This window comes from Condylostylus longicornis, unplaced genomic scaffold (genome assembly GCF_029603195.1).
Source record: "Condylostylus longicornis isolate FDR11 unplaced genomic scaffold, ASM2960319v2 ptg000040l, whole genome shotgun sequence".
In the NCBI taxonomy this organism is placed as follows: Eukaryota; Metazoa; Arthropoda; class Insecta; order Diptera; family Dolichopodidae; genus Condylostylus; species Condylostylus longicornis.
The window spans coordinates 14,902,578-14,920,093 of NW_026578009.1; the positions used below are offsets into that span (position 1 = coordinate 14,902,578).

Genomic DNA, 17,516 nt, shown 5'->3' on the forward strand with positions numbered 1-17,516 from the left:
CCCCTAATTTCCAGACATTTCTTCTGGCTAGACAGAAACTTTCAAAAAGTTAGACTTTATGCCCTGAGAGAAATGAAGACAGAAAATTGACATTTGGTTTGTCATTTCGAATAATTTTTATTTTTGAAAAATTAAAATAAAAAAATTTTTTGAAAATGAGTGAAATAATAGTGAATATGTTAATATATTAATAATATATTATTAATAAACTTATATAAAGATCAAGAACGCGTATTGAATTTGTAGCGACGCGAAGAAAAATATTAGGCACGTGAAACACCCCGTATGTAATTTTTAGTCTTTAAAGTAATGGTATTATAGTATGCATACATGTATGTACGTTCGTCGTTTTACAACCACATTTTAGTTTAATATGAGATGCAGTTATTCGAGAATTGATTCTCAATAACTGTATTGTATAACACGAAATGCTTCTGGTATTTTCTAAGAGAATTTGATCATTATTAACTTAATCAGCAAGGTAGAAGGTAGTGATAAAATAGATAAATAAGTTAAACCTAAAATTTATTTTAAATAATAATTGCTAAAATAATAATAGAAAAATATAAAATAAAAGAATTATTGAAATAAAAATAATAAAAATAAAAAGAATTAAATAACGTGTTTTTAATAAATAAAAAAAATAATAGATGCCGACGACGACCACATTGGTGACCCCGAGGTTTAAAATTCATGCAGCAAAATTTAAAATAATTTATAAATGTTAATAAAAAAATAAAAAATATATTAATGAAAACAATTGCTGGCGAATTTACGAAAATTTCAAATAGTTAAAAACAATAGATGGTCTCTGAAATAAAATATAAGTATGGATTAAAAAAATTACACGTGCTTTTTAAAAACAGCATAATATGATACACAAAGTGCACATACATGTATAGTGAACATTCTTAATAAGCTTAAAAATTTAAAAAAAAAATGTGTTAAGTTAAAATTCAAGCAAATATTTAAAAAAAAAAATTTTTCATTTATTCATTCCAAAAAAGAATAACAAATATAAAAAAAATTATAATCATATACAAATATAATATACAAATATAAATTAAAAATTATAAAATTTTATATAAAAATATAAAAAACTAACCAGAAAAACAAAAATAAATAAATAACACTAAAAATTAATTTTAATTTACAATATAAAATAATTAACCTAATACTACAACACAAACAATTATAATATACAAGTGCACATGAGTACAAATTAAAATACTTAAATCTAATCTAATATGTTATAAATATAAAATAAACCCTAGTACCTGCCTTGCATAATTTACAAAATTGTTTATACCTCATCATATGTTCATTAAAAAAAAAAATAATAATAAATAATTTTCGAATATACAGCACATAGCATATATATGGTAATTGTACCATCACTCAAATGTGGTACAAAAGATAACTATACATATGTATATTGTACAAAAAGCAAAATATGTACAAATGAAGCATCACATGAAATAAGGAGGTTTTCACAAGCTACAACTCATCAAAAACAAAATCATCTCAAAATAAAAGATCGACATCATCACTACCAACAGAAAGGTGTTTGCCGTCGGCATTCTTCAACACACAAAATAAAGAACAGGAAAGTAAAAGAAAGACTTCACAGTATGTAATATTTACTAAAATACAGATTATTTTTGTTTAAAAAAAAAAAAAACATTGCAAAAAATTAATTAGATAAATAATTAAGTTTTTTTTTTTTCTCTGTAAAATTAAATCAATAATAAGTATTCTTTGTTTTTTTTTTTCTTCTTTCTAAAAACTAAGTAAACAAACAATAAACATTTAATATAAATAGCATTCTTAAAAATATCAATTTTTAAAAAAAAAAGAAAATAAGTAAATTTTGAATATTAGTTTTTTTTGTTCTTAAAAAAATAGTTTTTAATCGTTTTTAAAATATTACTTAAATTTAAAAAGAAAAAGCAGAGATAAATTACAAAAATTAGTTTTGTTTTTCCTTTTTCAATCATATTAAAAATACCTTGCACATTTATTTAAAATAAAACTACATATGTAAAATTGCATTTCATATTAACTAATAATAATATATGTTTTTGTTGGGTTGTTATTACAACAACAACACAACATATAGTATAATACATATATATTTATTTTTTTTTGTTCGGGTAAATACAATTGTTTAAAAAAAAAAATTTTTTTTTTTGAAAAATATCGGAATCGTGCATACAAGTATCCATAACAAATAGTAGATACGATTCTCCACATTTGCATACATACATACATAATCATATAATTTTGGGTTGCTACAATTCTACATATTAACTTATTATATTATATTGACATACACGCATTATTATTATTTGAAATTAAATGATAATAATACATATCTTATCCCTCAGCATTTTAGAGTGACCAGCTAATTTTTTTTTTACAAAAATTTAAAAAAAATATCCCGAATTAGAGTGACCACTTACCCAAAAAAATTTAAGTTTTTTTTTTTTTCTCTAGATTTAGAGTGAGTTGTTTTTTGAAATTTTTTTTTTTTTTTGTTAATTTAAAAGATATTAATTTTATTAATTTTTAATAGTTGCTATTAATAATAGACATTTAAAAACTTATCTTTAGGCATTTTTATCGCTACTTTATTTTTTTTTGTCCTTTTCTCTCCTGGTAGATTTTTAATGGCAGATTCTGATTCGGATAGTGGCTCGGTTAAGGAGAATCCAGACTTCAAACCCAAACCCGGTATAATCGAACCCATGCACGCGCGTCTCCCTGCTTACTGGCCCAAATCGATCGGTACGTGGTTTAAACCAGTCGAGGCCTCTTTCGCAATAAATCGAATTAGCTCAGATCTCAGTAAATACAATTATGTTGTAGCAGCGTTGTCACAAGATGTTGCCGAGTCAATCATGGATGTATTGGAGGATCCCCCAGACAACAACCTGTATAATAATTTAAAGGAAGTATTGACGAGCAGACATTCCATGAGTTTGGAGAGAAGAATTAAGAAATTAATATCGGACGAAGGACAAAATTCCTTATTATAAAGGAAATAATTTAAAAAACAAGGTTTGGAAGGATATCGCCTCAAATTAAAGATTAAATGTTGAAGACATGAAAAAAAAAATAAAATTGTTGCGTTCATCATATGTTGCAGAGAAGAAAGCACGAAACGATTCAATTATATGAGAGATATATATGAGCCAAATTTACTTGAATTTGCTCATTTTCAATTTTAAGATGAAGCAATTGTTTTAAGAAAAAGGGCACTAATATGAAAGAGGTTTGTATTAATTTGGTTAATACCAGGTTAATATTTGTAAACGGGCTCATCTTTAGTTTTACAAATAAAGCTAAAAGAAATGCGTCTTATACGCCTATTTTGGAACAACTTCAATATGTCAGGGAGGAGATAACAGATTAAAAAGAAGATAAGAAGTTATGCTTAAAGAATGGAGTCATGCTGAAGAACCATCGCTTGAAAATGAATCCATACTTACTGAATGCTAACAAAATTCAAGGAAAAGCGGAACGCAAACTTATACAAGGGAGTATTGATTCTAAACATGCAGAATTGTCATTAACACCTTGCTTTCGTATACTACGCATTTGAAGTTGTCCTGGATTTACAAAGAAATGGGGGCTTCCGACGATGATTTTAATAGGCTACTAATGAAAATAAAGACTGGCGAGAAATCCAGCAAAATAAGAAAAAGAATGATTTTAAATACTAAACTCAATTTGTTAAATATATTAACAAATTGAGACGTCTGGGAACTTCACGGAATGATCTTTGAAGCACATCCCATCGAGAACTTAGTAGTTAATAAATCGTCTTACAGGTTTAGCACGAAGGAAATGGATCTTCTCAACAAAGGACTAAAATACGCAATCTCACCCAAACGAACTGATAAGGAAGATATCGTAGCAGATGTTAAGACAGCCATAAGAGGAACAGATAATGGAGTCAAGGAGAACATTAGGAAAGAAGTATACAAAATGCTAAGAGAAAGCAAAAATACCAACAGCAACGTAGATAACGAAATCAAAAGTGAACATGCAACGGTGAAAAGTTTGAATGAAAAGCCAGTGCATTACATAAAAGCAGACAAGGGAAACACTATCGTTATTATGAACAAGGACGATTACGATGAAAAGATCTTGGATAGACTTAACAACGGAAATTTTAAAAAAATTAGAAGCAACCGTTTGAAGAAATCAGCAATGAAGGTTAAAAAAGCTTTAAAGGAATGCAAGTTTCTGGACTTCAACATCAAAAACTTGACTATGTCGAATCCATCGGTTCCTACCAAAAATTATTTAAGGAAGGTGAGCAGTTCAGGAAGATAATTTCCGCTAACGACGCAAACAGGAGAAACAGAAAATTGGAGCAACAAAGTAAAAGAATACCACAAGTTAGCAAGACTTTGCATGGAGGAGAATTACTTCGAGTTTAGAAACGAGATGTACAGAACAACGTCGGGAGTATCGATTGGCAACCCACTTTCACCATTTATCGCAGAATTGATTATGTCCAAATTGGAAAAAAGTATGGAGGTGGATTGTCTGCTGACTAGATTATGGATGCGGCATGTTGATAACGTCTTCGCGATAGCGGACAAGGAAGAAGTGTAGAATATAAACAGATGTATCAACAAATTACATAGAACCTTTGAATTTACATTCGAAATTGAGGAAAATGGAGTGTTACCTTTTTTGGATATACTAGTGAAAAGAAAATCAGAGAAAATTGGATTCAAGATATATAGGAAGAAAACAACAACACAAAGATGTATCCAAAGGACTCGTACCATTCAACGAAACAAAATGGCGGCGCTTAACTCTATGATTAACAAGTAAACTTCATTTTGGACACGGCTGTGAAGAACGGTTATTCTGTTGAATGTATTAAAAAACTCAACAGGAAGAAAAAACGAAAAATTGAGCAGATGATTGTTTAAACAGAACAGGATATTGGAAGAACAAAGAACAACATGAGCATCTTTAATTTATGATCATCACTGTACAAACTTGATAAATAAACAACTAAGGAAACACAATATTCGTACATTGGAGACCAATAGTAAATATCAACTTAGGAACTTTTTAAATTCGGCTAATTTAATTAAAATTAGGATAAATTGAAGTTACATGAAAGATCTGGTGTGTACAAAATCAATTGCAATAATTGCGACAAATTTTACATAGGACAAACGAAGAGACCCGTTACAATAAGACTTAAGGAACATTTAAGTGAAATAAAACGTGCAAGGAGAATAGGATTTAACAGGAATTTCGATTGTACGAGTATGATTGCAAAACACATTTATGAAACGGATCACATAATTACGGAAGATAACTTAAAGGCATTAAGAGAGGTAAAAGCAAAACACAGGAGAGAAGTTCATGAAAGCATGCAGATATATAAATCAAACAAGGCTGCCTACTGAACACGGACGAAGGTAACGCGGCTACTTGGCTCTTTAAATTAATTACTTGGCCAGTTTTAAACAAGTATAATTTTAGTTTGTAACTAATAACAAAAAAAAAGAAATAATTAAATTTTAGATTAAGTCAGGTATAATATTTCTAATTTTAATAGATTAATTAGAATAAGATTTAATTAGAAGAAAATCAGCTTTGATAAAGTGTGTTTGTAGCGTACGAAATATATTAGCAAAAATAAAAAGTATTTTATTCCGAATAAAAGGGAGTTTTCTTTTCATAGACTTAAAAAAAAGATAAGAAGTCTTTAAAGTCAATTTTTCTGGGAAATTATCAAAAAGAACAAACGATCGCAGTGTACAAAGTTTATCAAATTAAATATTTCACAAGTAATTTTTAACAATGTTAATATATAGTTACATTTCCACTCACTCAAAATACTGGAAATCCTAACAATGCTAATAATACAAATATCGTTCTTTTAGATTACCCACTAAAATTGTAACAACTAAATAACAAGGTCAATCGTCACTATCTTTCTTTTTATTTTTTTTTTCTTTTATTAATTTTTTTTGAGCTATCATACTTCCAAACAAAGTTTATTACTTAAAACATTAATGTGAACGAACGATCACATATTTGTTCGACCACTTAAAATCGTTTATGTTGCAGTTCATTTTTTTTATTATTCAGCGCAAATGAAGCGAGTTATTTTCATGTTCCTGTGCCCATTAGTGAATTAAGTATTTTTAACAATGAGGTAAGAAGTTTTGGATTGTATAATTATACCGAACGGTTGTAATAAATTTTGTTCCTAGTGAAAATTTAAATAATTCTTTTTTTGTTGTTTTCAGTAAAAAAACATTTAGAAACAATATGCAAAATAAACATTTTTTTTTTTATTTGAAAACATCAATTCCAATTTCTATTAAAGAATTAAAGTAAAATATAGATAAAAACCCGCGTGTGTATATGTATATATGCACACACTGGTGTTACGTGTTCTAACTGCATAAAATCACATGGTTAGAACTGCACCTATTGACAATGAAAAAAAAAATCAAGTGACTATGTTGAGATCTTTCTCACAAAAGGTTCTACACTCCTGACTTGATTTTTAAATTATTGAAAAACACTTTCTTGAATATTATCATACTCTCTTAAACTTGGCTTAATTATGTATATTTAAATTACCTACATAATGATTCACTTACACATTAGTAATTTAGTTTAATTTCGAAAAATGAATTAACTGTAAAATTCATTTTTCTCTCATTATAATATGTATAAATGATTTGAAATTCTATACTTATATTTCTATTCGATAAATGGTCACAGTGCAGTTAAGTTGATTTAAAATAAGCATGTGTTTTTTTTTTAAGTTTAATAAAAATAATTATAAGAGTAACTAACTTGAACTTTAAAAATAAGTTGTGTATAAAAATAATAATTATAAATGAATTAATAATTAAAATAAGTAAGATGTGATAATAATAATTATAAATGAATAAATAATTTAACAAATAAATAATAATACAAAAATTATATTCAAAATTTAAAATATTGTGTTTTAATAAAATCAGAACACAAAATGGTCTTCTTGTTTAAATAACCAGGAAGCCATAACTACTTATTGTAAAGTAAAAACATCCATTATGGATAAAAATCTAATTTCTGCTAGAAAATTGTCAAATAAAAACAAAAAAATACAAAACCTATCACTCGATATTGCAAAGTGAAAATGCTGCTAAACCTTCAAATCGTGTTGAAATACTCGAAGAAATGGAAACTGAGAGAAATTGAATTATGTGATAACACAAAAGACTGTGAATCGGCACATGACGACAACATTGATTTTATAGAGGTACTCAAAAAACAGTTCAACAACAGTCCACAGCACGTGTAAATAATAAAATTAATGTTAATACAAATCAATTGACAACACATGTAAATACTAAACCTAATGTAAATACAAATTCGCAAAAATCTTCAATTAAAAAACTTCCACCAATAATAATTACTGCAGTAAATATAAACACCATAAAAAAATTAATTAAACTTCAATTGAAAATTGATAATTTTATAATTAAATCCAACAATAAGTATAAACACGTTTTATATACACAAAGCATGCAAGAATACAAAATTATATTTGATATACTGAGGCAAACAAATGTACAATGTTTTTCATATACAAATAAAATCGACAAACCGATAAATCTCGTGTTAAAAGGTTTACATGGCGATTACGAGCCTGAAATAATACTAAAACTACTAAAAGAATTGAATATTGAAAAATTAAAAAAAGGAAAAAATTAAAAAAAAATCAATTGTTCAGTGCACTCGCTGTCAAAGATTCAACCACTCTTCATTCAACTGCAACATGCTACCTAGGTGCGTGAAATGTGGACAAAATCATAGTGCAACTTTATGTGAAGTAAAAAAGAACAACCCTGCTGAGTCATCTTATCGACAGTGCCCAATTTACAAAAAGAGACAAGAACAAATTGAGATAAGTTAACAAAAAAACAAAAAAATCATATTAAGAAAATTAATGTTATTGATAAATTTATTAATCCTAATATTTCTTTTACTAATGTAGTAACAAATAGTAAAAATATAATCGATAATAGTTTGAATAATGATGTAAATTTTAATACTAATAAACGTTCATATCCTATTGATATATCTAGAAACAAATTAAATGATATAGGCAATTTACTAACCATATTAGATCAACTCAATAAAAACGTAACTTTACTTTGTGAAAATTATAATAGATTAGAAAACGAAATTAAAAATCAATCTTCCAGAATTGAAAAAAAATTTAAAAAACTTAATAAATAATAATGATCTAGGAAGACAAAACATAAAATTTGTTTCCATAAATGTAAATTCAAGTCGTTCCATGGGTAGGCAGTTTTCACTGCTTGACTTTTTGAACAATATCAACCCAGATATAACAACTCTTTGTGAAACCAAGCTGAGTTCAAATCAAAAAATAACTTTAAAGGGTTTATAATATTATACGAAGTGATAGAACAGGAGAAAATATAGGAGGGGGGACAGCTACCTTGATTAGGAAAAACATTAAATATGAAATTGTTTCTTTACATAATCTTAATAATAATAATTGTTTAGGAGATTGTGTAATAAAAATTCAAATACAAAACAGAAAGTTATTGTACATTGTAGCAATGTATGCTTCATTTAGAAATGACCATCTGTTTCAAGTTGAATTCATGAAACTCTCAACCTTGGCAGCGCCAATGTTTACTATATCTTGGTAGGAGACTTAAACGCCAAACATTCTTCTTGGTGCAATTAAAAACAGAATTCTAGGGGTATTTTTAAATAAATTTTTACATGAAAACAGTATACAATATAAAAGTACTTTATATTCCTCCATAATACCATCGTACACTAGGAATAATTCTTTCCTAGATGTAATTATAACTGATTGTAGAATATTTCTTAAGACAATAGACAACAAACTAGAGTCCTTGATTTACGATAGTGACCATTTGGCAATTTATACAGAGATACTCTCTATAGATGACGAAAACTGCATGTTTGACTTACCATCTAACAAAAAGTTATTTATGTATAAAAAAGCGAAATGGAAGCTTTTTAAAGGATACATAACGAATGAAATCAGGTTGGATGAAGAACTTCAATGTCTACCTAATAACAGAAATTTATCAAAAATTTAAATAGACAATTTTCTGGAAAAAATCATTTTAATAATAAAAAATGCAATGAATAATTCTATACCAAAATATACAAATAAACACAATGGTGTTGAAAGGTATTCCAACCCAATTATAGAAAGATTAAGGAAATATAAAAGTCAACTCCTCTCAACTAAATTTAGACTGTTGAAATCTAATTCCAATGGAAATGTTATTCAAATTATTAGAATCAAATCACTGTTTAAAAACATTTCTTCTTTGATTCAACAAAACATTAGAAAATCTTTGAATTGCTATTGGGAAAACCGAATTCAAAACATTAAAATTTCAAATAACAAGAGCTTGTTTCATGAAATAAAAATAGTTTCTAGAAATTACAGCTCAGAAAATATATTGCGCTTGAAAGTTCCTATAAGCGATTGTTCCATTTTGATGGATGCTGGCATAAATACGAATTCATTGCAACTAGATAATGGAATGTATATAATCGAGAAGGATAATTATATATTAAATACCATGGCCTCTCACTTGTCTTAAATTCATAATCAAACTAGCCAAAAGTTGTCTTATATACATGAGGCCGTAACTAGTACAATAAATAACTTTAATATTTAGCTATTTAATTTTAAAAATGATAATAAATCACATTTAATAATTCTATAAGATCAAATGAACTAAGAGAAAGTCAGACGCATAGTTCTTACTTTATAACATTTGATAGACGAGATCCCTAGTATTGTACTGAAACAATTTCCCGACGAAGCGATAAATAAACACTGCATAATTTTCAATAACAGTTTAAATCTAAGTTACTATCCGAAATCATGGAAAAAGGCACAAGTAGTTACAATAAAAAAACCCAGAAAAAAAGCTTATGATCCCAACAGCTTTAGGCTTATAAGTTTATTACCTAGCATTAGCAAAATATATGAAATTATTATTAATAGATACCTAACTGAACAAACTAATGAAAGAAATATTATTCTTGTGTGAAATCTTTTAGTGTGATTTCTGCTGGTGGAAAATTTTCTAAGGAATTTAACTTGAACAATGGTCTTCAACAAGGTACTGTGAATTCTCCAATCCTTTTCAATATATACATAAGCGGACTACTAGATCTCCTAAACAAAGATTTGGGACTTAATCATAGCATAGCTTTTGCAGATGATTTGCTTATATATTCATCTGGTGAAAAAATAGACTTTATTCAAATTAATTTACAAAAAAACTTTAATAGGGTTATCATATATTGCGAAAAATTAAAAATAAACTTTAGCAAATGTGAAACAATCTTGTTTAGAAATGTCATCAATAAATAATAGTATTAGAAGAAATTGGAAGCATTTTTGTATAAAGGATAGAGAACTTATATAAACGTACCTATGAAGAGATTCAGTAAAGGCTTTTATCAAGAAGGTGATGATTTAACATTCACCCACGAAATAAAACACAAAATAAATACGGTAAATGAAATTTCTAATAACATTGGTTGTCCCTTACAAACTTGATTCTTTCTGACGAACAAAAATGGCGTATCGTCATTGATTATAGCAACTTAGTGACATCACTGTAGATCACAGATTTTCTATAGACCTAATATAGACGACATCTTAGATAAATTAGCATACTACCAAATATAGACGACATCTTAGATAGGGTCTTTAGCAAAAGGATACCATCAAATAGAAATAGAAAAAGAAAACATAACAAAGACCGCATTTAGTACGAATGGTGGGCATTATGAGTTTGTAAGAATGCTATTTGGTCTTAAAGATGCGCCTGAGTTATGTATAAGGATAATGTTGATAATAGTAACATTATACCTCCTAAAAATAATGATAACAAACTAAATCAAGAATCAACATGTTGTCAAAAAAATTATGCTGAAATACTATCAGCCATTAACAAAAATGTAAATAAACAAAGTAATAAATTATAAAACATGTTTATTCTTGATATTGAAAAATATTATTGTTAGTTTAAGAAAATGATTAAAATATAATTGAGACAAAGAAGAAGTTCTTTGTCTAATAACCATTAGAAAGTAATTAAGACAAAGAATAATCTTTTTAGGAAAATAGTTAAGATTAAAGAAGTTTCATTAAAAATAATTGCATTTAAAATAGTTAGTTGAAAGTTGAAACTCACCGAGTAAAGTTATATCCTTTACTCATCTATTATAAATTGACGTTAAAATAATTAAATAGAGTTGAAAGTTGAGACTCACCGAAAAAAGTTAAATCTTTTACTCATCTATTATAAATTTACGTTAAACTAAAATAATTAAATAGAGTCGAAAGTTGAGACTCATCGAGTAAAGTTACATCTTTTACTCTTGAATTCATATAATAAATCTACGTTCAAATAACTTAATTAAATAGAGTTGAAAGTTGAGACTAACCGAGTAAAGTTACTCTTAAATTACTCTTAAGTTTATATAGCTAAATTTACGTTAAATGTAAAATAAAATATAACCGAAAAATAATAAAGATTGTTTTAATTTGAATAAGCTTAAAAGTTGTGTAAAGTGCTCTAATAATTGTCTACTGTTGCCATTGTGATTTTAAATAAAGAACAAATAAAAAGAAAAAAAAAACATTGTTTTTTTTTTTAATAATTTACAAGAACAAAATTATAAAATTCCTGCGACTTAGGCGTATGAATTCTATTTTTAAAGATTTTGAAGACGATATAATTATTCTTGCACTACTAAATAAGAACATTTCGATTACTTATAGGAAATTCTAAAAACGATTATTTAAAAACAATTTTTTAAAGACGATATTTTAAAAATACAACTTAATAAGTGCGAATTCATGAAACAAGAAAAACACAATTGTTCGTTCATATAGTAACCCCAGGAGGAACTGTAGCGACGCGAAGGAAAATATTAGGCAGGTGAAACACCCTGTATGTAATTATTGGTCTTTAAAGTATTTGCATTATGGTACGCATGCATGTACGTGCGTTCATCGCTTTACAACCACTTTCTAATTTAATATGAAATGCAGTTATTCGAGAATTGATTCTTAAAAAAAAACTGTATTGTATAACATGAAATTCTTCTTGTCAATGTTCTATTATCAAGAGAATTTCGTCTTTATTAACTTTAGAATTAGCAAGGTAGAAGGTAGTAACTAAAATAATTAAATAATTTTAACCAAAAATAAATAATAAATAATAATTGTTATAGAGTTAATTAATTGTTATAAATAATAATTATTTATATATAAATAATTATAAAGAACTATTGGAATAAAAATAACTAAAATAAAAAGAATCAAATAAAGTGTTTTAATAAAAAACATAATAGATGCCGACGATGACCACAGGACTTATCCCAATCCCAGTAAAATAGAGGCAATTGATAAATTTCCAATTCCTTGGACCATATAATATAAATATAAAACAAATAAAAAGTTTTCTTGATTTGGAGGGTTACTATAAAAAATTACAAAAGATTTCGCAAAAGTTGTCACTACGACTGTTTGCTTAAAAAAAGAGAAACAAATCAATATTAATAAATTTGAATATACGGAATCTGTCAATAAATTAAAACTTTTAATTACTACAGATCCAAGTTCGATGTAACCCGATTTTTCCAAAAACTTACTTTGTTCACTAATGCTAGTAATGCTGCTTTTGGAGCAGTTCTTTTTCAAGAGAACGGTCCCATACGCCTCGCATCTCGCACACTTAATAAACATGAGACCAAGTATTAAACCATTCAAAAGGAATTATTTGCTTTAGTTTGGGACAACAGATACTTCCGATCATGTCTGTACGGTCGCAAATTCATAATTTAAGGAAACCCAATAGTAAACTGAAAGGATGGAATATTAAATTAGAGGATTTTAATTTTGATATTGAATGTTTACAAGGAAGGCAAAGTCATGTTGAAGACGCTTAGTCGCGAATGGAAATTAATGCAAATGAAACTTATCTTGAAGATCCATTTTATACATCTAAATCATTACAAACAAACTCTATTTAATTTTTGTCGATAAGTTTACGAAACATTTAACTTTATTCGATTTGAAAAAATCGAAAAAGAGTATTGCAATAAAATGTTACCTTATGTAGATCGAAATATTACTACGTATCAAAAAAATTGTGAATGAAATTCATCTAGGAGACTGTAGTCATGTTAATAATACTAAATATATCCAGAAAATAAAGTCAGATAATACGTGGAGGTTATCACCAACGGCACAACTAACTGGAATTTTCGTTTTTATAATATTTTTCATCATAGTAGTAATTCTATGCAAAAAATTGTAAAATCAACGGTGAATTAAAAAATATTTACCAGGAGTCGAATTTTAAGAGGGGAGGAGTTACATCTCCATTCCCTCGAAATACTGAAAATCAAATATCGTTCATTTAGATTGTAGTATATGTGTTTTTAGCATGGCATTAATTTTAGTATAAAATCAAAAAAGGAGCGTTTTCGACATATTTTGCTTTTTTATTTCCGTAAAGGAAAAAGCGCAGCACAAGCTGCTAAAAAGTTATGTGATGTATACGGTTATAATTGCAGAATGCCTAAATAGTAAAATTATTTAAAAAAAGACTTTAGCTCCAAAATTACTGCTTGGGACGATAAATACAACAATAAGGCTGCTCTTCCACGACCATCACTTCCTTGTACCGTTGAGACCCCGAATCACAGCTAAAACTGGGATCAAGCCCAAGGATCGTCAACTCGGATAGAAGTATGCAAGTAAAGAAATTAGGCTACCTTTCTCACTGTATTCATTCTGACTTATTTGCTAACATTTCAGGAGTGGCTATCTCCGGCCACCTGCACCGTGCTTTACTCATATGAGCCGGAATTGAGCCCCAGGGTATGGATGCGCTCGGTCGGTCGAGCGAAAATTAACAAGTCAGTGGCGTTGGTCAAATGCAACAGCTGTCAGGGCTGGTGTCATTTTGCCCGATGATCTGGCCTATCCCAACTGACAGACTACCAAAATACATTCACTGGTGGTTGCTGCTCGCAACGAGCGAATCCACTATCACGTCAACTATCGTGTTCAAGAGACGTAAACAACTCCCCAACCCAAACACAGTACAGCGTGCAAGCTAGCCATGCAGTTGCATCTTTCAAGATTCTACAACTCAACTGCAATGTTCTGCGGAAAACACTTTATGAGATCACAGACTACATGCACCGCACCAAAATCCATGTGCGGTGCATGTAGTCTGTGATGATTTCCAGCTAGGAAATTTGGTTTAAAGCTGTGCAAAAACGGGGATGATCTGATTTATTGTTGTTGGTTTTTCTGTTAGAATTAAAATCGAAATTTTTAGATCACATACCATGCGATTGTATCGTTGAGAATTCGCTTGCTTAAAGTTATAAGGTTCTATCATCCAAAAACGAAAAAATTTACTTATTGATTCAAATGGGTTCTATGAGCCTATAAGAATCTGTAAAAACGACATTACGCGCTAAAATCTTGTAATTTTTCTAATATTAGCAAAATTAAAAAGTTCTATTTACAAATTTTGATAATTTTTTACTCAAAGAGTTCTATGTGTCAAATAGAACCTTATAACATTATCCTAAATAAAACTAAAAATCAAATGAATTCCTTTACAAATAGAACTTTATATTATCCAAATTTTAAAAAGTGTAACTTAAAACCTTTTAACTTTTAAAAATTGATATCAGAACTAAATAGTTCTATGTATGTAACATAGAACTATTGAATACTACAAAATAAGGCTTTAAAAATTGTATGTTAAATAAATAACATAGAACTATTTGATATTTACTTCAAATGTCAAATAAAATGACATAATGTCAAATTTTTTTTTAAGTTTACTAATCGCTCATACATTTTGGTTTATTATGGAGGGAAATTTAAAAATGTGCGATGAAGAAATAAAATAACCCGGATTACTCTAAACCCTTTTTAATTCAGTGTTTCAGATTTAAAATAGAACACCGCCGGGGCTCCCAAAACGTCGTACCCGATGCCCTTTATGAGCAGGATTGTGAGGAAAAATCGCAAATTGACTTGGCTCCAATGGTAGACTTGAGTGCTGATACTTTCAAATCTGAGAAATAAGTAAAACTTAAGCTACACGTTCTCGACAATGGTAGTCGGCTTCCTGAACTTCAGATTAAGGATGATAAAATCTACAAGCGAACAGAATATGCGGATGGCGATCAGCTCCGTGAATCATATAACTGGAAACTTTCGATTCCTGAGGAATTGATCAACGAATTTATTGGTAATGCGCACATACCGCCGAATAAGTGTCATGCAGGAATTGCAAAGACGCTGCAGAAGGTATTTCTTTTGGCGAAGGTATTTCTTTTGGCCGTTAATGACGAGCGATGTAAAGGAGTTTGTCGCGAAATGTGATGTCTGTCAGCGAAGTAAACCAGCGAAAATTCCATTACGCCCACCTATGTCTTCTCCAATTGTGATTCAGCGTCCATTTCAGAAACTTTATATCGATTTACTTGGTCCTTACCCTCCGATCTAAATCTGGTAATATAGGCTTAATTATTGTTTAAGACCATTTGACTAAATTTCCATTTTTGAAGCCTATTAAACGATTCGATTCTTCTGTAATTTGTAGCTACCTTAAGGAAAATATCTTCTTTGTGTTTGGTACTCCGGAGAAGATCTTGTCAGATAATGGCACAAAGTTTAAGTCGAAGCACTTCTCGGATTTCGTGGCCGAGCGAGGCATTCGTCACATTACTACTGCCTTGTACAGTCCACAAGCGAACGCTAGAGTTACGTACAGTCCACTATATAAATTCATATATAATATAACTATAATATAGCTATATCATGTTTAATCATATTATAAATATTTTCCCACACTATGTATTTTAACAGCCAATCAAAGTCACATGTTCTAAACATATGTATTTAAAATAAATAATATTGTTCTCATAAATACTTTAAATTATATATCAAATTACATTAACTAAAATCATTGATTCTCACAGAATTTTGCTAATTTAAATATTCAAATTACATTATGTTACCTAACTTTTATAATTTCTGTGAGAAAGTTAAATTGCTGACTTAACATAAAAATATGTATAAATACTGCTAACAGAAATCAAACCAAAAAAAGAATAAAATTTGAATTTCAAGTGAATACAACTAACTTGTAATTGTAAAATATAAAACATTAAATAAAATATATTTTTGATAATAATAATCCTCATTTTTTTTCCTACCTGCGTTAATACGATACGTAATTCTAGCGAGAGAGGCAACCGTCCAGTGAGAGCAGGGATTCGTTCGTACTTGAACAAGGATCAAAGGAATTGGGACAAAAACATCTCCGATATAGCTGAGGCGCTGAGAAGTTAGGTAAGTCATAGGATTTTCACCTTACCACGCATTATTTCGCTTGCACATGGCGAACCACGCGAAGGATTACGAATTGCTACAAATTACAAATTGGATGCGCTGAAAGGCGAGGATGTCGAGCTCAGTACTGTGGATAGGCGGTCCAGGTTGCCAAACTTTGCGGTGGTTGACATGGTATTTCGGCGTAACTTTGCTCTGCGCGCGCGAGTAACAAGTATTGTGCTAATTTTGCACAAGCCTTTATTAAGGCTTAGGTTCTGGCGATGCGGGAGAATTGCATGTACGAGCTGCAGGATGAAAGGATTGATAGGATAGCTACGTACCACGAACGATGAATCGTTCATCGTTCACTAAATATTCCAATTATCTCTTTTAGTTATTAAAAAAATTACTGCATAAACATTGATAATTGATATCTATATTATATTTTACAAGATTTTTCCAGTTCATGAACAGGTATACATATAATCTAATAAATAACAAAAACAAAAAAATGAAAATAGCAAAAGAGAATACTGGGTAGATACATTACTCAATTGATTATACATACTGTAAAACAAAAACAAAAAATGAAAAGCGAAAAGCGAAAGAGAATAAAAAAAGAGTAGTAATATTTTTTTTGTTTTTTTGCTTTACTACCACAAACAAAAATAAAAAGCAAAAGGAAGCGAAATATTTTAAATGAGTTAAGAGTAAAATAATTTTTTGTTGTTGTATTTAACATGGAATGGAATTAAAAAAAATAAAACTAAAAATTGTGAGAGATATAAGAACACGAATAACGTTACGTTACGTACTAAGGCAATTATTCTTCGTGTGCTTGCGAAATTTCAATTGAGTAAGTAGCCAAGCCAGGTCTGTATAAAGAAAAGAGGCATTGATTTTTTATTAATTCACATTCACTTTGGTTTTAAAGTTTAACGTGAAAGGTACTATTTCCAATTGCGGATTCTTTTCTTTTTAAAAAATGGATAACAAACAAAACAAACGTAAAGAATATATGAAAGCATATCGTACAGAAAATTCTAAAAAAATTCAA

At 28.7% G+C, this 17,516-nt stretch overlaps 1 protein-coding gene across 1 annotated transcript; it reads left to right on the forward strand.

The window, feature by feature from the left end:
- Window positions 1-3,777: 3,777 nt before the first annotated feature.
- LOC129609823 (uncharacterized) lies at window positions 3,778-4,341 on the forward strand. Its single transcript, XM_055521946.1, has one exon. It carries the CDS (start codon window positions 3,778-3,780, stop codon window positions 4,339-4,341), a length of 564 nt encoding a protein of 187 aa, XP_055377921.1.
- Window positions 4,342-17,516: the final 13,175 nt, after the last annotated feature.